Source organism: Thamnophis elegans, chromosome 8 (genome assembly GCF_009769535.1).
Source record: "Thamnophis elegans isolate rThaEle1 chromosome 8, rThaEle1.pri, whole genome shotgun sequence".
Lineage (NCBI taxonomy): Eukaryota > Metazoa > Chordata > Lepidosauria > Squamata > Colubridae > Thamnophis > Thamnophis elegans.
The window spans coordinates 19,959,631-19,985,499 of NC_045548.1; the positions used below are offsets into that span (position 1 = coordinate 19,959,631).

General features: G+C 38.1%; 1 protein-coding gene across 1 annotated transcript in view; it reads right to left on the bottom strand.

The window, feature by feature from the left end:
* DOK6 (docking protein 6) overlaps positions 1–25,869 on the bottom strand; it is a 185,576-nt gene that overhangs the window by 74,301 nt on the left and 85,406 nt on the right. The window contains exons 2-3 of the mRNA XM_032223099.1: positions 24,375–24,482; positions 1,003–1,117 (exon numbers count right to left, since the gene is read on the bottom strand). Coding sequence (XP_032078990.1) covers positions 1,003–1,117; positions 24,375–24,482 — 223 coding nt within the window. The remainder of the gene's footprint in view (positions 1–1,002; positions 1,118–24,374; positions 24,483–25,869) is intronic.

Consider the following 25,869-nt stretch of genomic DNA (forward strand, 5'->3'; position numbering starts at 1 on the left):
TTTTGCTTTTCAATGTTCCACAATTGTCAACCTTTCTTCTTTGTTGTACACTGCTTCCTGGCAGCATAGAAATGTGAGAAACAGAGTTCTACAACATAAGCACTTTAAATGAGGATAAACGATAACAGATTTACATCCTTAAAAAGCCAGTACAATTTAGCATAGTCCATAATAAAACAATGCTATTTGTGTCCTCAAAATATGGTGACAGCCACCAGCTTAGTTTTAGAATTAATGAAGGAGAAGGGAATTGATAGTCGGACATCATGCTGGGAAACATGTTTTTGATTCTATGGGAGAACAAAATGAGTTAAGGACCAAGAGAGGAGAGAGCTATTACTACCACCCATAGGCCTCTGCTGGTCCATTAGAAACATATCCATTCACGAGAAGATAGAGAGGAGGGAGTGGGAGAGGAAGGGAGGGAGGGAGGAAGATAGAATGCAAGAGTCTAATATGGTATAATTTATTTCCAATGAATACTGTAATTTTAAAAATAGAAAATTTTCTCCAATGAGAAATGTTTAAGTTTTTTTCCCCTCATCAATCATGTTTTTTTTGTGTGTGTAATATTGGAAAACTAAAATAAAATGAAAGTGAAGGTGAATTTAACCTGGAATTGGAACAGATCTTTGTACTCCTCTTACACGCATGGGATTTTTAGTATTCTAGCATGTGTCTGTAACAAGCTTAGCAACCAACAAAAATATACGTCACTGCTTCTCTTATAGCTTCCCTAAGACAATGTTTATTTAGCTCTAAAAGTTGCACTAGAAACTTGAAAGGGACCTTTTGTCCACCTGGGGGACAAATAACAAAAATAAATAAGAGCAAAAGGTTCTTTAAAATACCGAAAGGGGGAGATATACCACCCCATCATGCAAAAACAAACAGTTATGGCACATTCCTATTAAGATGAATGATGTAACTTAATCCAGATGAAGTACTGTTTCATAAGTAGCAAAATTTACTTAAGTTAAAGATATGGTAATAACTGCTTACCTGACTCACAGGCAAATGTTTTTGATGTCTTATCATGAAAGATAATTGCTACTGCATGCTTCTTGGTTTCTCGAGGCAGTCTGGTTATGTTTTTGATGTTGTGTAACTCTGTTACCTTAAAATTAAGGGATACAGAACATAGTCTTGTTTATAAATAGCAGAATAAACAAATAATGCCCCCTCTATTTTCATTATCATATTTTCCATCCATCAGAGTGGACTTAATTGTAAAGTAACAGTGTATCACTGTAGGAGTGTACAACCCATTTGCTCTAGCCTATGCAATTACTTGTTTTTTTATAAGAGAATTTTTGGAAATATAACAGATATCCCTATCAATTTTTGCAACCTTGATTTGGAAATTGTTCACAGTATAAAGTGCTTGTCAAAATTTCTAAAGTAGCAAATTTGTTGTGGAAGTAACACCAAATAGCTTCTGTATTCTGAAAGTCTACAGAAAAATAAAGAGAGCATATCTTTCTGTTATCCATCACACAAATTAACATGACACAGAGATTGGCTTTTTTTCGCTTTAAAGGGAATTGCTTGTTCTATTGACAGCCAAGCTTGACTCAAAGTACACAAATTTAACTTTTATCTTGAGCAATTCAATATCAGCTATTCTACTAATTCCCACAAAGTTTTTCTCCATCTGCTGAAGAAATAAGCTATCAATATATAATAATAACTGGCAGGGTAAGACAAATAGAACTGAAAACATATTTTTCATTTATAGTTACAAAACTATATTTACAAAAGAGGGAGAGAAAAATACAATCAACATATGTTCAATAATTTGATTAAGGAATCATTCCAAAATGGGGTGTTTAACTGCTGTAATTATTATAATATATCCTACCTTTTTAAAGCATAACTCAAAGGCAGTAATACTTTAGCCTCCTATTCACTGTATATTGGATTCAGCATAAACAGAAAACAGGTTGAAATATTTTTCTTTATTGCTTTCCACTCAGTACAGAGCGTCCTCACTTTACAATGCTAATTGGAACCAGAATATTCATGACTAAATGAAGTGGTTGTTAGACAGAACATCACATGACTGCAATGCTAAATGACAGCAGTTGTGGTAGTCCCAGTTGCAATCATTAGAATAACTTTTAACTTTATAACTTTATTGTCACTTTAAATGGACACTAATCGGCGTACATTAAAATGAAATTTCATTGCATACAACTCTCAAAGGACGGCCACATTGTTAGGTGAGGCCACGTGCTTCTTTTCTCTTGTTGGGCTTGCCTCCACTTCAACTCGCAGTCTGACTATCTCCACCCCACAACCTCAGGGAGCTGCCTTGGCCAGGTGAAGGAGGAAGAAGAGGAGGAAGAAGTTGGGGACGGCATCTGGGATAGGAAAGGGTAGGCAGCAGTGGTAAGGCAGTCAAAAGGACAGATTTGTGGAGAGACAGGCAGGAGGAACTGAAGCACATGCTGCAATCCTAAATGTGAGAAGGCTGGCAAATGTTAGAAATTGGGTCATAGGGACAGCAACTGTAACTTCAAGGACTTCTTGTAACTATCATTCATTCAGCACCATTGTAACTTTGAATGGTCACTGAATGAATGGTCATTAAGTGAGGACTACCTGTTTCTTGAAACAAAATCATTTCAACAATGAAAGCCTTTTTACTTAAAATTGAACTTAACAGGATTCATTTTTTATAACATAGAATTGCTCATTTTGTTCATGTGATATAATAAAAATAACTTCAATGTATTTTACATGGACAAGAGTCCAAACCAATGGCCCATTCATTGTGGATTGTCACTTCCCCCCCAAGGATCTGGAAGGCATACTCTACATGGATACCTCTACTGGAATTGAAGAGACTAGCCAAACTATAGAAATTCTGCCATTATGACAGACATCAAAGTTTTTGCTGCTCAAGAGTCCCTTGTCTGGAACAAGAAAACATACTTGCAGAGGAGCAAGCTGATTTTATAAAAGGCCGTTCCACCATTTATCAATGCTTAATTCTCCGCATCAAAAAATAATCCTCCTGAACACAAACTTCATTTATGCTACCTTCACATACTTCAAAGCAGCTTTTGTTTCTACAGGTGAAACTCGAAAAATTAGAATATTGTGCAAAAGTTCATTTATTTCAGTAATGCAACTTAAAGACTCGTTACATACAAAGCAAGATAATTCAAGCCGTGATTTGTCATAATTGTGATGATTATGGTGTACAGCTCATGAAAACCCCAAATCTACCATCTCAGAAAATTAGAATATTACATGCAATCAATAAAACAAGGATTGTACATAGAACAAAGTCCTGCCCCCCCTCCATCCGGTAATGAACGCAGACCCAGGCTTAGCGGTTTGCCACTCTTTATTCACAGCAATTATAATCCTGTTGGCTGAAAGCCCAGACACGACTCACTGGCAAGAAGTTGGCAGCAACCCAGATTCCAACAGACACGGGAACACAAGGCAGACCAGACAAGGAGTTCTCCAGATTATTATGAATGGTTGTGTCCTGCAAAAGAACTCCTCCCAAAGTCTCTTCTTATATACTCTCTTGGAAAGGGCCAAGCCACAACCACCTGGGCTGGATTATCTCTTATGAGTCTGTCTCCGTAACTGCTGCCTCCATTTCTCCGCCCTCCATTGCCTGGTGTCAGGGACAAACTCCCTTTGATCTTCCCCACTGCTCCATGCCTCAGGTGCCTCCTGGTGGCCAACCAGTCTCTCTGGTCACTGCTCTGAGTCTGAACCCTGCTCAGGGTCCTCCACATCTTCCATAGCAGACTCATAGGGTTCCTTGCTATCGGAGTCCAGCGGCAGCTCTAACGGCTCCTGCTGGGCCACAACAGAACAATATTGGACCTCTGAAAAGTATAAGCATGCATATGTACTCAGTACTTGGTTTGGGCCCTTTTTGCAGCAATTACTGCCTCAATGCGGTGTGGCATGGAAACTATCAACCTGTGGCACTGCTGAGGTGTTATGGAAGACCAGGATGCTTCAATAGTGGCCTTCAGCACTTCTGCATTGTTCGGTCTCATGTCTCTCATCTTTCTCTTGCCAATGCCCCATAGATTCTCTATGGGGTTCAAATCAGACGAGTTTGCTGGCCAATCAAGCACAATAATCCCATAGTCATTGAATGCAACTTTTGCATCTCATTTGGAAACCAAGGACCCAGAGTGTGGAGGAAGAATGGAGAGGCTAATCAAGCACAGTAATCCCACAGTCATTGAACCAGTTTTTGGTGCTTTTGGCAAAAGTTGCTCTCATCAGAAAAGAGGAGTTTGGACCACTGAGCAACAGGACTTTGGACTACTGTGTTTCATTAAGACCAGGGTCAACGCAGCCGTCTACCAGGAGATTTTGGAGCACTTCATGCTTCCTTCCGCAGACAAGCTTTATGGGGATGCTGACTTCATTTTCCAGCTGCCCAAAAGCACCAAAACCTGGTTCAATGACTGTGGGATTACTGTGCTTGATTGGCCAGCAAACTTGTCTGACCTGAACCTCATAGACAATCTATGGGGCATTGCCAAGAGAAAGATGAGAGACATGAGACCGAACAATGCAGAAGAGCTGAAGGCCACTATTGAAGCATCCTTGTCTTCCATAACACCTCAGCAGTGCCACAGGCTGATATCTTCCATGCCATGCTGCATTGAGGCAGTAATTGCTGCAAAAGGGGCCCAAGCCAAGTACATATGCATGCTAATACTTTTCAGAGGTCCGATATTGTTCTATGTACAATCCTTGTTTTATTGATTGCATGTAATATTCTAATTTTCTGAGATGGAGGATTTGGGGTTTTCATGAACTGTACGCCATAATCATCACAATTATGACAAATCACGGCTTGAATTATCTTGCTTTGCATGTAATGAGTCTTATCTCATATATTAGTTTCACCTTTTAAGCTGCATTACTGAAATAAATGAACTTTTGCATGATATTCTAATTTTTTGAGTTTCACTTGTATATACCAACTTAAACTATGGGAAAAACAGGATATCTCGATTTATTGATGTTTACTTCATCTAATATGTGTGCTTTATGAAGGGACCTTAGTCAAAATAAGATGAAACTCCCAGGGCCATCTTACCACTGTGATTGAAACTAAGAAAGGTGTCAAGCAAGGTTGCCTATTAGCCCCAGTCCTATTCAACTTCTATATCAATTCCCTGGTAGCTTAACACAAACTTTCACTCCCTAAAAGTGGCTAGAAGACACATCTTTGTTGTAGTGTAGATGGACAATGCAGCAATACTTTCAAGACTACTTCCAAGTCTTAAAAGAACACTGAGAGCTCTAACACGGTATTTCAAGGAAGAAAGACTAGCTAGAGTTCAATTATCATAAAAGTAAAATCATGGCATATGCCAAAACCCAAAAGCCATTCATAGAGCATAGATGGCTACAAGACTGAGCAAGTCTCCTATTTCAAGTACCTGGGAGTGTACCGCCAACAGCAAGAAACCCATGGGGACTACATTACTGAAAATATACAGAGAAGCTCATCTGCCATTCTTAAATTCCTCAGGACAAGAGATGGTGACTAATATCTAAAGCATTCAAATTATTCCAATCAATAGCACAACTTTATTATGATATTTAGCTAGAACCTTTCTTTAATTTTGCACTGTTAGAATTTATTCATTCCAACTCTCTTAAGATTGACCCTTCAAGTTCCAAAATATGTCTCTAATGCCACCCTGAGACTAGAGATGAGTCTCATGAAAGTAGAGGCTAGAATGTGGGCCACACACTCAACCATAGCCTCAGGCTATCCTTTTTTGCCCTCAGCACTTCTGATGGAATTAAGTATGGAATTAATTATGGGAAATGATTTTCAGACCAAATGAAAAAAGGCAGTGGCAACTTAAAATGTCATCCTTGGGTTTCCCTGCAAGTTTTCTACTCAGCATGGGATATGTTCAGGGCAAGGCACTCATTAAACCATGTGTAGCAGATGGGGTGCCACTTGGATCTAACTAGGTCTTCAACCTTTATTGCTAGCGAATCTAACAAATATTATGCCTCCCCCTAGGACACATGTAACTAAACTCAAATTGCCCACTACTACTATTGCCATGATATCAGATCCTCTCCTCAACTCTCCTTGAAGGCCGGTACAGGAAGATTCCCTAATTGGAGATAAAATGCCACTGTGACTCTGAATATACAGAAAGCATATGATTTGCCATTGTCTGTATTGTAGAGTCATTTGTACTAGCCTCACTTCACCACTATTGCATAAATACCCACCCAAGCAGTAGCAAGGTAATTCAATAACTTGCTGCTGCTTTTATATTAGATAAATATATGCTGCTTTTATATTAGATATTAACCATGCTATAATGTAATATTACCAAGTTCTATGCAGCAGTCCATCATATGATGACCTGTGTCGCAAATTAGGCTTAGTGCATATCTAAATTCATCATGACCATCATACTAGGGTACAGTACAGTGTGTTGTGTGATACACTTATTCTGTTCAACTTTTATGCGTTCTCTATACCCATCTAATGCTATTTCTCATTTTGGATTTATTTTATGCTTTGTTTTTTATCTACATTTTCTATTTTATAATTGTGATTATTTTTAAGACTGTACACCACACTTCCTATGCTTGTCTTTGTAATAAATATATGACTTGATTATAATATGGACAAGTCACACAAGGACTTCAGACTATTAGATACCTAGAATAGTTCTACATACCCCAGCACTGTTATTATACATTTTGCTATTTGTTGGACATAAAGCTGCTTCTGGGCTTAAATTACTATGATTATAATGTCTAGTCAGTTTGACAGCACTAGTCTCCTTTATAAACAATCATTATTTTTCACAGCACTAAAGCAGGCAACTCTTAGTTTGGAGGCAATCTACTTTACCGGATATGTATATTGTTGCTTAAATCCATTTGCTAGAATTATGGCTATATAAGGTTTCCAGGCTATGAACCCTTGCATTCATTAACCTTTACAACAAATATTTAAATAAATACTAAATATATTTAAGTTATCATAATTTTTTTCAGGTCTATGCTGGTACTCAAAGTACTACAGAATCACAGGTATGTCTCTATTTTTTTTTGCAAGTCTACAGCTTGCACAGAACTTAAACCAGTTTATGTTTATTCTAGCTCCTTCTAAAGTGACAAAATAGCTAGGTATCTCTTGGGAATTCACAAGGTTGCAGAAATTCACTGAGTTGTGAATTAAAATCTTTATTTATCCTACCTTTATCCCAATCCACAAATCCTAAGAGACTGTTCTTTTCTATTACAAGATAAGAGAACTTCAAGTGTTTTTTTAAAAAAATCAAATGAATAGATCTAGAGTTGATAGATCTATATTAAGGGCTGTGTAAACCGGAACACAAAAGCCCTTTAGAACAGCAAGAATGTGAAATAAAAGAAAGATACACAAATACTAAGACATTGGAAGTACCATGTTCAAGGCATTAATCTCACATGTGAGGGCATGTGGTTTTATATAGAAAAGAAATGCTGTTAAAGTATTAGAGGCATAGATTGATTGGGGATAAATCCCTCTTATAAAAATCATTTTGCTTTCCTGGAACATAGAAATGCAAAGATTACTGATATAAAAACAATGCTGGTTACATTGTCTATTTCAAAGAAAAGCTATCATATCACTATTTCTGAAAATTCCAAGGTCGGGAAGAAAATAAGATTATATACAGAAAAGTTCTGAATTATAAAAATCATCAGCAGGCAAATAGTATCAAAAAAGTTGCCTGGAACTCTTGTATTTTTTTTCTGAAATAAGTTGCTTTGTCCCAAGTTACTCAAAAGTAACTTCTTTTAATTTTGAGTCTTCCTAACTCCTTCCTGAAGATATGTCTTTATCAACTTTTTAGTGAAATTCTTTGCTACTGTACCATACAAGATATGTGAACATAACTAACAATTCAAATGGCAACTATTTCATGAGAATTAAACATGTATTAGTCATGCTCCAAATTTGAAAGGAATAATGAATTAATCCATAACACTTTTACATTTGTACGAGCATGGCAATATCCCCAGAGTGGGCATGACAAGGAGTTACAAGTTTACAAAGAAAAATATATTTTGAAGACTTCAGAACATGGCAGGCAGTATTTTACAATAACAAAATGGATAGGTCCATTTTGGAAGTATCGGGGAATTATTGTAGCAAAATGATTGTTTTAATAAGATGCTCATGTTGTTCTTTAATATGGAAAAAATCATATCAATGAAAATCAATAACACAATTTGTGTTACTGTATATACTCGAGTATAAGCCTAGTTTTTCAGCCCACTTTTTGGGCTGAAAAAAGCCGCCTCGGCTTATACTCGAGTCAGTGAAAAATTTGCCCGAAATGGAGGAGAAAAAGGGGCGGGGCCATGCCGCTGGGTGACACTCGTGAATGGCCCAGTGCCCCTGTGAGTTTCCCCTCCCTCTGTGTCAGTTTGCCGCGCAGCGCGCACCGCACCATACCCCCTCCTCACGTTCTAATGTAATGCAGGGCTGTCTTACGATTCCCCTTCCTCCCCCTCCTGCCGCTCTGCAACGATGTCCCACCTCCTCCTTGTTATGGCAAGCAGCCACATAGTGATGTCCCACCTCCTCTGGTACAGTGATCCAATGATAGGAATCACTGTGCCGTGTGTCATAGGAGGCGGGACATCGCTCCCGCGGCTGCACGGGACATCATCATCACAGCGGGACATCAGCATCATGAGGTGAGTGAAGTATTTCATTGAATACACCGCTAGTTTACTGTTTTTCTTTGAAATAAATATTCAAAAACATTATTGGTATCTATTTTTATTTTTGAAATTTACCGGTAGCTGCTGCATTTCCCACCCTAGGCTTATACTCGAGTCAATAACTTTTCCAGTTTTTTGTGGTAAAATTAGGTGCCTCGGCTTATATTCGGGTCGGCCTATACTCGAGTATATACGGTAATTCTGGGAATGGTGGCTTTCCAATGGTAATATATGAAGTCAACAATGGCCAGTATTATCTAATGCATTCTTGAGCTGGTAAATGAAATGGTATCAACATATGAAGTATCTTCTATTCTGGTTTCTCACTAATTCCCATGAAAGACCTTTGTAGCTGCTCACGTAAGATATTTATTTAGGATGGGTAGGTTAATTAGGTTAGGTAACAGTCTACATCCTTGTCTCATTCATTCACTGACATGAAGTCAATTTGTTTCAACACATTTCATCCATATTGCGGCTTTCTGTGCTGTGTACAGGTTATCAGATGAGGACAATGGGATGTTCTGGGGTTCCCATTATCATAAGGGCATTCCTCAGCCATACATGGTCCATAGAACTGAGAGCTTTTGTGCAATTAATGAAGTATATAGAGCCTATTCTTTGCCATTACATTGACATTTCAGGAATGTTTACTTGTGATCCCATATGAATGTACTACATCTCTTATTGCCTCTCCTGGTAAACTGTAATTGAATGGATGCTAAACTTTACCTATTCTTACCATGTGATTTCATTACATAAATCTTATTTCTATTAAAGATATAAACATGATTCACTAACACTTGCTCATGTAGACTTCCATTCTTAATAAAAACATGCTACAAAAAGTACAAGGTTAAATAAGACCAAAATGCTCTCCTAAACAGACAATATTGTTCCAAATCAGTAGTACTATTCCTGGCCCACAGGGACAAACTATATGCTCAACCAAGTTTCTTGGTTTATTAGTCTATAATTTCTTATGAAAGCTGGACAAAAAGAATTTACTACAAAAATAAGTTTAAAACTAGGATGAAATGTGTTTGCAATACTACAGAAACAATATTTTTAATTAAGCTAGAAATCATGGGAAATGGGGGTTTAATAACTGTGAAAATCACTTATATTGGTCATTAATAACAGATCCAAGATATCTAGGATTAGAAACACTACAGTTAAACCCAGCTATGTTATCACTGTACATGAAGTCATACTTTGCTATCTAATCCTAAACCTATCACTGAGTAATTTCTGTGTTAATTGTCTTATCCATTTTAAGCCATTTAAATAAGTTAAACACTATTATAATATATTATAAATCTATAAATTAATTGCATAGCACATGAAAGGGTAGGTTTTTTTTCTTTCATTCAGACTCTGATCTCTTTTAATCCTTTTACTTGGCTTTGTATTTGTTTCTAGCTCCACAACATATAATGTGATAAAATTCTTTAAAGTCATTAGAATATTTTTAAATGGTTGTTATCACAGTTTTCTATTAAGGATCAACAAAAGCCTCAATCTTACTTCAGATTAACTCAGAAATATCTGAAAATAATTAAACCCTCAAAAATACCCTTCATAATAATCAGCAAAAGAAAAGAAACTATTAAATAAAATTTAGAAGACAACAATAGTACAGATAAATTGATAAACCTTTGTTTTATGTCTAGAACAGTGATGGCTAACCTTATTCTCCTTGCAAGCCAAAATTGTACACATGTGCACAACTTGTACATGAGTAATCACACCCGTAATGCAATGCGCCCCATCCCCTCTGCATGCATGACCCCTCCCCTGCTCACTGCGCAATGTACGGGACCCCCACACCCCATTTTGGGCCTCCCTGAAGCCTCCTAAAACCAAAAATGAGGTGTGCAGGGCGCCCTGATCCCCTGTACATGCAGGCACGCCCCACCCCCATGCATGCATGCACATCTTCCACATGCACAGCAGAGACCTGAAAATCAGCTAGCTAGTGGGAGGCACGCACACATGCGTGGTGGAGTTGGACAATGGCTCACGTGCCCACTTAGAGGGCTCAGTGTGCCACCAGTGGCATGTGTGCCATAGATTCACCATCATGGGTCTAGTAGAATATGGAGTATTTTTGTACTCATATTTTAATATAGTCTCTGAATTGTGCCTTTTTCAAAAAAAATGGTAGAAGTGACTAAATATGAACGCAGGGTTAAATGGCAAATGTTTTTTTTTAACCACTCAGAGCTCAATGGAAGCAGAATTGGGGAGGGAGGTCCAACTCTTCCTTGAAGCAAGTATTTATACACTCCTGAAATGTCTAAAAAGTTTAAGAATTTTCCAAGCCATTTGAATTTAGGATTTTATGTGAGGCTAGTATAAAAATGTGAGATTTAATGGCAGAAAACATAGTTTCAATTTTCTTTTAAAATAACGGACACATGTAACTTGGCAACTTAATTGTTCAGTCTTGATTGTAAATATTTTATAGACAAACACCATGGTGTGTTATGAAAACTACTGGTTTATTCAGCAGTGTCTGCAGGGGAAGCAAGGTGTAATTGTTCTTTTCCCCTCCTCCTTTGGTAAGTGTGCTGATGTGGCATAGAGGGGATAGGAATTCAATTATGCTGCCATGCCCATCATCTTGTTTTTTTGTACCCCCAGGATGCTGCTGGATTTATTTCTACAAATGTTTTGAATATGAACAGTCTGGTGTGCAACTATGAAATTCAACCTGTTTTTTTCTGGAAAAATTATAACCCTCAGGCAGTAGCCAATTTGATAGCAAGACCTACATTTTTAATAGTTCAAATGTGGTCTGTTATAATAGTTTTCCAACTAACTTGATTAACTAACAAGGCCAGCTATATATATGAATCTCTTAAGTCAAAATAATGCTTACTTTTTCTTAATGAAAATTGTTGTTGAAGTGAAGCATATTTAAATATTCCTACATATTCCTGCACATCACAAACACAATGCTGCCATTTTGTTTTGAATCCTTTTTCTGGTTGATAATTGGTTCATGTATTTATAAAGTAGGTTGATGAAACAAGCATTTGCATTTGGTGAACATCAGCTTTACATTTTACAAAATGGCAGAAATGTGTGAAATTAAACTTATTCTAAAACCATATAGCCAAACATCTAACTTGGCAAAGAATGGAAAAGATCTCCTATTGAAGCAGAATATGAAACAATAGTAAGTTGGAAGTTTTTCATTATTGTAATCCATACCTCTGAATGCATCTAATTCAATTCAATTTAAATGTGTATCATGCGATGCCTTATTCAAATCTAAATATAAATGAATAAGCATAAGAATATATGAGATATATGATTACTGATATTATGGTTCATCAAACAGCTAGCTACATGTTTAGAATGGAACGGGCATTTTTGTCCACCTACAGCCATGATGGCAAACCTATGGCACGTGTGCCAGAGGTGGCACACAGAGCCCTCTCTGTAGGCACGTGCGATGTCATCAACTGCTCTTCTGGTTTCCGGTGTTTTTTGGGCCATTTTCATGGATTTTGGAGTCATTTTTGCATCGTTTTCAGGCTGTTTTTTGGCCATTTTATGGGCCATTTTCAGGCTGTTTTCGGGCTGAAAACAGTTTGGAAAATGGCCAGCTGGTCTTTGGGTTTCCGGTGCTCTGGCATGCATGAAGACCAGCTGGCCGCACTGGACACACAGGGCCGAAAAGGTTCACCATCACTGACCAATAGAGTTCTTCCCAAGGACCAAGATAGGGAAATATTTTGTTAAAGATATTGTGGCAAGATATAAATTGTTCTGAATAAAATAGGCTTTTGCAATTGGACTGATGGTAATTCTATTAATGCTGATAGTATTTGAGTGGTACTCCAAACTCTTATGGGTTGCACACACTGCACCTATCACTGCTGATACTATTGTTGAATTGTTATTATTCCCTACTCATAACAATATGAAGTCACAGCTGTAAGTTCTTTAGCTGGTCTTCATGCACATGGAGTTTTTTAAGGACCTAGGATGTCAACCTAGAACATATGCAGATATGAGCAGTGTGGCCTTTTCCAATTGAGAGATGAAATTTTGTCAAGGCACTGATTTTCTAAGTGCCTTCCAAGATTTTTTATATTGTCAACCAGTGCACTAAGAACCAGTGGGATCTTTCAGTTTTGACTTTCAGTCCTCATACTTTGTTATTATCTACAATTCTTTGTCTTCTATTCTACTATCCCTGATATTGCCACATCACTTTCTTTTTTTCAACCACAGTTATATCTGGGGTGTTAGGAGCCAATAATTAACAGTTTGTATTCAGAAATCCCAACATATTTTAGCCTGCTCCTTTTCAACTACTTTGTCAACTCTACGTTGCCAGCAATTTTTCATTACTGGTACATGATAATTTTTACAGATGTTCCAGTGAATCATTTTGGTGACTGTGTTGTATTCTTGTTATATAATCAGTTAGTGCGATCTTGCACAAACTGAGCATATTATTTACACTTGTTATTATTAAACAAATTTATATAGCCTCTCACCTCACACACAGATGACTCTGGATGGCTTATAACATTAAAATCCACAACAAAAAAAAAAACATATCACAATATAAAAACAACATATACAAATCACAACATAAATAGCACTACATACATCCTGAGAAGCAACTATATGACTTCTTGTCACTATAGAGGTGATTGGGTTTAGCTACAAATTTAAAAGAGTTAATTGCCACTTTCACTTAATTATTACAAAAGTGAAAAGCAATTAAAGCCTCAAATTAATGAGATTTTTCTTAAGGAAAGACAGAAACTCAAATATTAGTTCCTAAGATCCCAAACACGCTTTTGCATTTTCTTTACTATCAAGCTCTGAAAAAATCCTTTCCGTATTCAATAGAAAATATTTAGTGATCATAATACAATATTAAATATGTGCATCTGCAAATCTATACTCTGAATAGATACATGTGAAAAGATAATGAAGGAATGAAACCAGCTTTTCAGATCTTAAAAAAAGAAATTTAAATATTTAACAGAGCTATCAATGAAATATTTCTATATGGTTGAAGAATGGAAGACTCCTAAATGGTCATTTCAGAATCAATTCAATTCAAACTAAAAGCAGGACGCAACTGGTTGATTTGGTTCCTGACTATCTGATAGGAGAACTCAGAGTTCTCCTAGGTGCTGCTTGGAGTGTCCAAGAATGGGTTAACTTCAGCTTGCTGCCCGAGGACGGACTGAGTTTAACATATTTTTGAAGCTCCGCCTCCTGCTTTCCTGAGAGGCTCAGTTTCAAAAAACTCAGTCGCCCTACAGGACGCATTTTGGGGAGATCCAGCCCTTGTGCAGCAAGCTAGTTCTCCTAGTCAGTGTAGTGTAGCTCCTAGAATTTTATTTTTACTGTGGTTAGTTAGCTTAGACCTTCTGTTTTCCCCTTTAATTCCTCCTCCATTCTAATTCGGCTTTTCGTTCACTTTAAAATCAGCTGTTTGGCGTGAGGCAGGCTTCCTGGAGCAAGGCTGCCTTTCTCTATTGTAAAGGCTCCTGGTTGCCGTGGGGGGGGGCTCGTTAGCTGCTGCTGACGAGCCCAGGGGATGGATAGGGAGATAGGGTCCCCAGCGCGGAGTATTAGGCTCTCCAGCTTCCCCTGGTGTCGCTCCAGGCATGTGTGTGAGTTGTGGCCGCCATTTTGAATCCAATTTGGCGCGCTCTTTCTCTGAGGCTCTGACCATTACCACGCTGCCTGTCCTCACTCACAGATCGCCGCGGAGAGCACTTAATGCAAGGGCCTAGTTTTGGATTGCCAGGCAGCCTCTCCTATCCCCTGGACTGTTCCAAGCGGCTGCGGGGGTTGTCTGGCTTCAATCAGGCCATTCTCCCTTGCTAAAGCACAGATCTGCAGGCTTCCGGCTTTCCTCAGCCGGGGCCATTATTCCAGCTCCACCTGCTCATAGCCTTCAATTACCATCTGGCCTGGCTCCTGCAAGACTCATCTTCTCTCCAGAAGGTTGCCTTTCTGAGCCATTTCTGCAGCTGTTGCTCTTCTGAGACAGACGATGGAGCAGCAGGTGGAACAACAAGCTGGGCCCACCTCTTCCAAACGCAGCAGGCCCAATCCTGCTGCCAAAGGTGATGGGGTGGTGTCTCCAACCAAGGGAAAGCGCCCCAGAGTCAGCAAGGCCTCTAAGGCAGATGAGAAACATGCTGAAAGACACCAGAAGGCACTTGAAAAGCAATTTCAGAAGGCCCAGGCTGCTCAGCAACAACACCAGGCAGACCCCAATCCCAGGGATGTTAAGGCAGGGCCTTCCTTTCCCACTTCCCAGCCAGAGGTCTCCCTCTCCTTGCTGGCTGAAGAGGACTTCTTCTAGGGCTTCCATGGGGTCCCCCTGCCATTCTTTGGTTGAAGATTCCCTTGATGATGGTAACTTCCTTGCTAGGGAGGAATCCTTGGCTCCCTCTGAAGCTGAGCTTATTCTGCCTCAGGCCCAGGAGCCCCAGTTGTCCAAATCTGTTCAGGGTGTGGTGGCATGTGCAATCTCTCAGGGTATTATGGATGGGATCCAGCAGTTGGCCACTAAATTACCCTTTGCCACTGCAATCGCCTTACCTGCTCCTAGGGACCCAGCAGTTCCAACAAACCTCATGCCACTCGCTTTCAGGAGCCCCCGGTTAGGGAGGCTTCCCCGGCCCCTCCTGTCATCCACAGGTACCCAACCTGGGACTTGTCGATCGTGCTACAACCTCTGTCCGCACCTTCCTTTGAACCACTTTGAACCGTTGGTCTCCAACATCTGACCCTTAAAACGGCCTTCCTGGTTGCCATCACCTTGGCCCGCAGGATATCCGAGGTGGCCGCCCTCTCAGTCAGGGGTGACCTTTGCATTGTGCATTTGGACAGAGTAGTCCTCAGATTGGACCCGGCCTTTGTGCCAAAAGTTAACAGCGTTTTCCATAGGTCACAGGAAATTGTTCTCCCAGACTTTTGTCTGGGCCCCAGACATCCAAGAGAGCGGCAGTGGCATAAGCTTGATGTCCGTCAAGCGGTCCATATTTACATGAAACAGACGGCTTCCTTCCACAAATCGGAGGGATTCTTCATATCTTTCCAACCAGTCTCTATGGGCAGGAAGGTCACCTCCCCCACCATAGGACAATGGATACGTGTTTGCATCAAGATAACCTTTGAACAGCGGGCCAGGACACTCCATCCTGGCATCACAGTGCACTCAACGAGGAGTGCCGCAACTTCGGCTGCGTGGGCTACGCAAACATCCATTGAGGAGATATGTCGAGCCGCTACGTGGTCCAGTCCATCTCCATTCATCAAGAATTACAGACTTAATGTCTTTGCCTCCGCTGAAGCATCCTTTGGGAGAAGAGTTCTGCAGCAGGTCATCATGACTCCTGCGGGCTTGAGCAATTCTTCTTCCCTCCCCGGGACAGCATAGCTTTGGCATGTCCTGTGCTTGGACACTCCAAGCAGCACCTAGGAGAATGACCGTTGGCTTACCTGAATGGTCATTCTCTAGGCACTGTGGGAGTGTCCAACCCTGCCTGAATAAGTGCCCGTGGGGTTCTGTACTGCAGTGGGTAATATTCTACATCTCTATCTATGACCTTTTTGGACTCTCTTTCGTTTTTTTGAAACTAAGCTTCTTAGGAAAGCAGGAGGCGGAGCTACAAAAATATGTTAAACTCAGTCCTTGGATAGCAAGCTGAAGTTAACCCATGCTTGGACACTCCAGCAGCGCCTAGAGAACGACCATTCAGGTAAGCCAACGGTCAATCTTAACCAAGAAGAATTTTGACAGCTGATTTATAGCACCTTAAAGACATTTTTACTCAACTTTTTACACCTAAAACTCTACATCATTCCAAAAAGTAGAGTCAATTTTATGAATGCTTATATCATTATAGCTCTATTAGTCATTAAGGTGTCAAATTATTATCTAGCACAGGGGTATCAAACTCACAGTGTCACATTTTTATCATGTGACGTATTGTAACTTTCCCCCCTTCGCTAAAACAGGGGTGGGCATGGCCAGCACATGACGCATCCATTCCGCAACGGTGAGTTTGACACCCCTGGCCTAGCACTATAGAAATCAAAAAATAAAATAAGATAATTCTGAAAGTTAATCCTTTTATTTTGTTTTTGTTAATCATTTTAAATGTTTTTAGTCCCATACATTTCTTTTACTGTACTATGCAATACCATTCTGATAAAGGAAGAGCAGAAATACACTTGAACTTTCAATTTTACATGGAGCCCAAAGCTGGGGGGGGAGGGGAGAGCACATTTTAAAAGACTGCACTGTTTATATTACTTAAGAACATACTTAAGCATGACACTGTCTTTTTCAGCCAACACAATCAATCTACTTGATCATCGCAAATTATACATATTGGTAGCTTCATCAGGCAATAAGGCAGTATCATTAAGCCAGGATATTTCACTTTGTTTCCCAAAACACATACCAGTAGCACTGCCAGAACTGCAGAACTGCTGCCTAATCCATAAAGGCTGCCAGCAGAATAAAATTACATTCTCTATGCCAACAGCACAGTGGAAAAACCAAAACATAATGTATGACTGCGATGCAGGGTTTCTAAAAAACTGAGAATGAGAAAGGTGTTCATATATCAAACCTCACTGTACAGTTTAACTGCTATTTAAAGACTAATATTCACCATTTTAATAATACATTAAAATTACCCAGATAGCATTGAAAAATGATTTCACCAGCTGTTATGTTAATGAAAAAGAGGTAAAACTGAAGCAATATACCATAAAACAAAACTGTCAGAACATTTTCCTTTGTCACCAATGATGCCATAAAAATCTGTTCACTAATAATGAGAAAATATCACCCACACTTCTATGCCTCCCCTTATCTTTAACCATTGAAGATAAAACATTTTCCAATCTGCATCATAGTTTAAGTCTTATATGGCATTTATAATATACTGAATATACGTACATGTTTGTAATTATTGCTTCAAAAATCTGGACGGACCTGACATGATGGAAAATATCATGAATACAGCAGACTGCAATTTTAATGTAATTTTGAAAGAAGGAGGCAGAGAAATATTCATCCTGTAAATTCATTTTTAGAAATATTAAATAAGAATGTGCTATGTCTAATTTTAATATATTTCTAGCCAACTTTTATCTGCTCTTATTGTTGTAGTTGTACATTGGTATCTTTGAATGTTGTTTAACTACATTTTATGGTAATTATAATAAATTCTATTTCATATAAATTATTGGTAATTTTTAATGGTTTGTGTGTGTGTATGTGTGAATTTCTGGTTAATTATGCTTTTCTGTTTTTAACCTTATGATTTTAAAAATACATTTTTTGTAGGTTGGCCCAAACCTCACCATGTGGATTGCGTACAAATATTGTATAATCTGTAAATAAATGTAAAACAAATGTTAAATATACATCAAATGATAATGTGCTTCCCTATAAAGTCATCTCTTGCTGAATGAGAGACCAATGAGTTAACTCAGAAAGGCAAGAGGAAAATATAGAACAGGCCTGCACAGCTTGTAGAGGGGAAAGGCCCACATTGATCAATGTAAAATCTTTGTGGGCTGCAAAGGAATGCTTGTGGGCTAATTAACGATTTGATTAAGAAGAGCATCTACAGTGTTCGAGTGGATATGGTCATGGTAAGTAAGACACTAGGCAACATGACTTTCAGGGAAGTGGTGGTGATTGTATTACTTTAAAAAAAAAGTCTGTGCTCTTCCCAAGGGTGCTTGGTGGGATATATGCACAGGTCTGGCCTAAAATTTGTTTTAGAGCATTTCAACTATTTAGAGACATCCATTTTTTGCACTGGAAAGGGCCTTTCATCTTTTGTGTATATGATTTTATCTTTGCATGCAAAAAAAAAAAAAAAAGATTCTAAATTAATTGAGTCATGTCCTGATGGGAAGTCTGACAGCTTGAGTTAAAGAGCCTATAAAATATCAAATCACTCCTATTGTTTTGTTCAAGTATGCTAATGTTCTAAAGTAAATATTATTCATACTATATAATATCCATATAAGCACTTCGGTAGCATGTGGTAGTTCTATGAGATATAGTGGGCTTCCTAATTTGTTGACTGAAGAAACCCACCATGCCATATGTATATATGCAACCGTATTATTTTTCAAGCTACATTAATTGAACACATGGCACACATCACAAATCAGATTCCTCTTTAATGCACTATTCCTTTGCATGACCGTGGGACATTTAGAAACTCAATTACATTCTTATGCTTCCAAAGCATTCTTCCTTATCTTCCTGGTACATTAATCACCATAAAAACACTCAAGGTCTCTCAGGATAAGAATATGGTATTTAAGGAATGCAATAGAAAGAATTCACAATGCACAATATATTTAAATTTCATTTTGTTTGAGGCAACTTCTTATAAATTGCCATTAATTTCTTTTAATAAAATGATTTAAATTGCTTCTACTTTCACCTGATTTCAAGTTAAATGAATTATATTGGTTGGCAATGAGATTTTTTTTAATACGATTGTCAAGTGCAATAAAGGTGTTTTAGATATATTACCGTATATACTCGAGTATAGGCCGACCCGAATATAAGCCGAGGCACCTAATTTTACCACAAAAAAACTGGAAAAGTTATTGACTCGAGTATAAGCCTAGGGTGGGAAATGCAGCAGCTACCGGTAAATTTCAAAAATAAAAATAGATACCAATAATGTTTTTGAATATTTATTTCAAAGAAAAACAGTAAACTAGCGGTGTATTCAATGAAATACTTCACTCACCTCATGATGCTGATGTCCCGCTGTGATGATGATGTCCCGTGCAGCCGCGGGAGCGATGTCCCGCCTCCTATGACACACGGCACAGTGATTCCTATCATTGGATCACTGTACCAGAGGAGGTGGGACATCGCTATGTGGCTGCTTGCCATAACAAGGAGGAGGTGGGACATCGTTGCAGAGCGGCAGGAGGGGGAGGAAGGGGAATCGTAAGACAGCCCTGCATTACATTAGAACGTGAGGAGGGGGGATGGTGCGGTGCGCGCTGCGCGGCAAACTGACACAGAGGGAGGGGAAACTCACAGGGGCACTGGGCCATTCACGAGTGTCACCCAGCGGCATGGCCCCGCCCCTTTTTCTCCTCCATTTCGGGCAAATTTTTCACTGACTCGAGTATAAGCCGAGGCGGCTTTTTTCAGCCCAAAAAGTGGGCTGAAAAACTAGGCTTATACTCGAGTATATACAGTATGTGTGCACTAATTATTTGAACACCAATATATTTTAGCAACATATTCTATTTGTAAATGAATGCAAATGCAAAATGTACATTTTTTTCTACAAAAATAAAACAAAATAACAGATTTAAGAGCTGTTATCATTGCTTATCATTAGATAAAAAAAATCCATCCTTCAAAACGCTGTTATATTAAATGAACAGATGCTTTGGGGTTAAAAAAAAAAGAGACTGACTCCATTTCATTATGCATTACCATGGCATTAAAACAAAATTTGAACAGCGTATGGAAAAATAAAGGTGCCCTAAACCTCTGTTGGTGATATTCATGCATATTTCTTGGCAGCACTCTATTGCCTTCTTTTCAGCATTTTTTTCAAGTTCCCAGTTTAGCCAACAATTATGGAATGCTTATGTTGTTCCCCATTCAATAGGCCAATTCTGCTTAGTTTCTAAGATCAGTCAAAGTTAGCTATGGGTTACATCTGTTGTTGCAAAAAATATTTTTTTGCCAATACTATGGAAGAGCTTTGACATTACAGTACCTGTTTTGGTTTCTAAACCTGGCCTTCTAATTCCCTGGTAGTCTTCCAACCAAATTCTAGTCGGGATTTGCTTTTTTAGTTTTCTGAGTTCAGACAAGTTTGATTAGCATTGCCATCTAAGATCTGAAAATTCAAGTACTTACTTTCTTTTTCTTAAAAAAAAACACTTCCATTTTGTCTCTAAATGAATAACTAAATAAAGACTTCTCTCTTTATCCCACTATTCCTCCCTTTTAATAAGCCTTGATGCGGGAAAAGAAGCCAGCAAAAGAAAAGAAAAAAGGCTTCAAGTCTGAAAATAGAGGGAGGAGGAGGAGGAGGAGGAGGAGAAGGAGAAGAAGTAGAAGTAGGAGAAGAAGAAGGAGGAGGAGGAGGAGGAGGAGGAGGAGGAGGCCCCAGTGCAGAACACTGGTGGCAGCTTCATTTTCAATCATATCACTACCTTGTTACATACAAGACAATACAAATAATTTGGATGATGACTGTTCCTAAAAGGATGGAAAAGGTTCAAACAAATTCAAAAAGCCATGCTCTGTATGCCTTCCCTATTCTGTTTTAAAAATATCAATGGGACAAAATTAACAAAATTACATTTTTAAAAGAAGAATAGATTCTATGGGCACAGAGTTAGAACTGTATGAAAAAAAGGAATCTTGCTGAGAATGGAGTGGAATATCTGGTTAACTTTAAAAGCAAAATCCTGTTGCTTTTAAACAATCCCACCTTCTTATGCTGATGAAGCTGTATAAACAAAAGCAGAATTATATAGCAATGTTGTGGGACTGTAACAAAGATGCAAGATAAATGCTCCCCCAAAACCAAAGAGTGGGAAAAGGCATAGGTAGAATTTTCTTTCAATTTGAAGTTGAACTTTCTTTTTAAGAGATCAGGAAAGGCAATAGAACAGCCATTGAAAAAGCCCTACAGCAGACCAAGTGAGGGGGTATAGTCTTCTAAGAGGCTCTTGAGAGAACATGTAGACCTCCACTGAGGACCACAATTGAGAGTAGAATTTCCATTGCCAAGTAAAGAGGATTGTTAAGTGAGTCATGCCCCATTTTGTAACCTTGTTGTCATGGCTGTTAAGCATATCACTACAATTGTAAAGTGAATCATAGGTCATTATGGGCTTCCCCTATGGTCTTTTGTCAGAAGCCAGGTGGGAAGATCACAAATGGTGATTACATGCTCAGGATGCTGCAGCTATCCTAAATAAATGCCAGTTGCCAAGTGCCCAAATTTTGATCACGTAACCATGGGGATGCTTTGATGGCCATAAATATGAGGACCGATTGTAAGTCACTTTTTTTAGTGCCATTGTAACTTTGAACAGTCATAAACAAATGGTTATAAGTTGCGAATTACCTGTTTAAGACCTACCAAATATTTCCAGGAGGAAGGACCTAGCAAAGAGACTAAAGTGGCAGGCGACCAAAGAAAGACTCTAAGGTGCATAAAGGTTGCCAGCTACTAAACAAACTGAGTAGACTATAGTGGGCACAATGCCAGGAAGAAGTCCTAAACAATAGATCTGTCATATATTTCATGCTAATGATCTGCATTTTTATTTCTGCCTTAGGCACAGAATAAAATCTTTGCCAACCGAGCATAACAACATTGCTTGATATTGCTGTCAGCAACAATGCTTCGTCTTAAAAAAATGTATCTGCTGGGGATAAAAAAAACTAGGACCCAAGGTTCAATAAAACATGAATTTAATTTATATACTACCTAACAAAAACACCAGTAAAACACTTAGAAAAACAACCATCTGCTTTTTAATCAGGATATTACGTATAAATTAAATTTATGAATTAAGTAACAATTAACAAATGTCTAATGACTGCTGAGATTAAGGTCCAACTTTGAATTAATATTTAATATTAATACCCATACTTGTCCTTGAAGCTAATTTGGATTCTTTTTCAGCTCAAGTAGGCAGTAGTCCCAGACAATAAGAAATATATTTTATAAAAAATTGAAAGAAGTTTACCAAAATCCTGGTAATAATTACAAGTCTATGCAATCCTTTAAAAATGTGATTTGATGAAATATCTTATCTCAGCTATATTCTTTCTGAATGAAAGCCAAGGACTATAAGGAAGTTCTACCAACTTTCTTTTATTCAAAATTCAGACAAGAGATTGAAGTCAAACCCTAAGCAATGCTATTTAATAAATTTCCTAGTGTCACTTTTTAATTTGTGTGACATATATGCCCTCCATCAAAAACAATCCACGTCCTTCAAATTCAGTAGGTAATTATTCTAGGAGGAAGATGACAGTTTATTTATTTATTTATTTGTTAAATTTCTAGGCCGCCCAATCCCGGAGAACTTCGAAACAAAATATAGCATGTTTGTATATCTATAAAATGTGTAACTTTTTCCTGGAAATAATTTCCAAACTTCAGCAAAAATGTAAAGATAATGTAGTTCATAAATGTAGATCCTTAATTTTTTTCTGTTAAAACACTGGCACACTTATTAGAATATATATGTTTGTAGGCAGTAGTACATGGGGCTGCCCCGAAGAGTGTTCGAAGACTTCAATTAGTTCAGAACGCAGCCGCACGAGCGATTGTGGTGCACCCAGGTACACCCACGTCACACCTATCCTCCGCGAGCTGCACTGGCTACCCATTAGTCTCCGGACGCGCTTCAAGGTGCTGGTCATTACCTATAAAGCCCTACATGGCATTGGACCTGGGTACCTGAGAGACCGCCTCCTCCCGATTACCTCCCATAGACCGATTAGATCTCACAGGTTAGGTCTCCTCCGGATTCCATCTGCCAGCCAATGTCGGCTGGCGACACCCCGGGGGAGAGCCTTCTCTGTTGCAGCTCCAGCCCTCTGGAATGACCTCCCCATGGAGATCGGGACCCTTACTACCCTCCCGGCCTTCCGCAAAGCCACCAAGTCCTCCAGCAGGCCGGGGGGCTTGTGAAACATCCAGCCCCATGGAAACTGTGAATGTTGCGTATTTTAAAGTGTTGTTTTGTCTATTTATCCCCCTTCCCTTGTTTATTGTGAGCCGCCCGGAGTCCTTCGGGAGTGGGCGGCATACAAGACAAATAAACTAAACTAAACTAAATTTCATCCAATCTGTCTTAAAGGGTTGATCAGATAGTGTTTTTTCTAGGCAACTTTCAGCTTCCATGAACCATACCCCTGAAAAAACTAATATATAAAAATAGAAAAAAGTTATAATGTAACACTTTCACTATTATATTTAATTCATAGGAAGCTCACTATAAGACATCCACTCAAATATACAGCCATTCAATTCTATTGAGCTGCTATACTATATAAATTATACTTGCTGTTTTTTGCTTAAAACCACTATAATATATTACTGTAGCTCAGCCTTAAGAATATTAAAAGCAAACATAGGCTAAAGAGAATATTGAATGAATTACAGTACTTTTGATAATATACAAGTGGAAGGAAAATTTCCATCTGTAGAATGGCAGACAGTGGATAGTAAACGTCCAATATCTAAACTATGGTACTTTTATACATGAATTTTCACAAAATCTTTTCAGTCCCAGGCAGGTGTTTAAATTTCTTTGTTAGCCTCTTAAGAAAATGGCTTCAGATATTTAAATGCACTGATATTTTGTGTTTAAACTGTGTATTGAATTACAGATAATTAGTGTAGATTACAAACTTGATCATTAATTAATTGTGCACTGTTACAGAAAGGATGGAAAGAAGGCAATCATGTTTCATTATCTGAGTCTATATCAACAGCGTCCAAGTAATGTTGCTTCCACTTCAAATGTGTCAAAAATGGTTTAGCTTTCTGCCTAATATGGTTGCTACTTACCTTGTGAAAATTTCTGAAATACGCTGCCTTCTCATCTGGAAATTTTTCTAGCCTTCGAGGTCCTTTACTTGAAGCTTTCTTGAAGACCAGCCAACATCTTCTGAAAATCTACACACACAAACACAAAAAGAAAAATGATCATCCTTAGAAAACTCATTGCAGACACCTGAATATAACAACACTACTTTGATATTGCAAGGTTTCCCTCATTTTATTTAGAAATATTTATTTGTTTCATGTATGATATAGAATAGTGGGAAACATTCATAGTTTTTAGAGTATTTTGTGTCTCCGATTTCATTCTTAATCTCAAAAACACCTGAATAGTTTGGAGAAGAAAAAATTAGCAAATTTTTAGTGCTAAATTATTTTTCAAGATCAAGTGAAATTGGTTTGATTACACATAACATCTTCACTGATAACCATACCTTGGGCATGCTTATTCTGAAGTAGACTACATTAAATCAATAGGCTTTATTCTAAAATAAGCCAGCCTATATGTTCTTAAAATATATCTTGTATAAGAAAAATAAATTTTAGGCAGTGGAATATCAGTTTTAGCCATGTTTTAGGTATTAAAGTAAAACTGACAAGATTTTCTTTGGTATTCCTCCAGCCCCTCTTTAGCATTTGCAACTGGTTTAACATCAGTCTGCTAATTGTCTCAATGACATATTCACTAACCAACTTGATCCTAGCCCCTAAGAGAACATAAATTATTTCAGTGTGGGAACTGCAAGAGGTGTTCAGGAACAGGCAGATGTTCAGATGAGATGAAAATTGAGCTAGGAGACTTGCACTGAGTTACTTTTAACAGCAGCTTTATCTTACATTATCTCTAGAAATAATGTTACAATGTGGCAGACTTCCAGTAAACCTAGTAAAAAGTAAATACCCAGAGGTAGTGCTTTTCATGTTCTTTGATATCTAGTGTTTTAATGAATACCTAATTTACAATGGTTTCACTTTCTGGTCCTTGAGTAACAAGAGGCTCTTTTGTGTTCTGCATCTCCAAGGTATTAGAATCTGTTTCTTTCTTCTTTGTTAATTTCTCTCGCTATTGTTAATGCTGATCAATGTATTCAATGTCTGTTCTTTTTAATCTAATTTACACCTACTCCTTTTATTTGAATATTTGAAACAGGAGATACTTTAAAATGCAAAATATTGTATTAGGCTTCCAATATTTTTACAGAGGCTACTTTTTTATAAATTATCTAGTTTCTTTTGCCCTGAACTTAAAGTTTTTAAAAAGAATTTTTAAAAAATCCTTCTGTGCATCAATAAAATATCCAATTATTAGTTAAAAGAAAGCTGCTCATTTATTTCTTTAACTATGAACAATGACAGGCATGAATTCTTTTCCAGAAGCTTGCATGGGAGTACTGTATCAAATTATAATAAAAACAGGAGGGCCTTTTGTCAAAAATATAATATTTTAATGATTTTTTTAAAAAAAAACTGATATTATTTCCATCCTCAATTCCATAGCTAT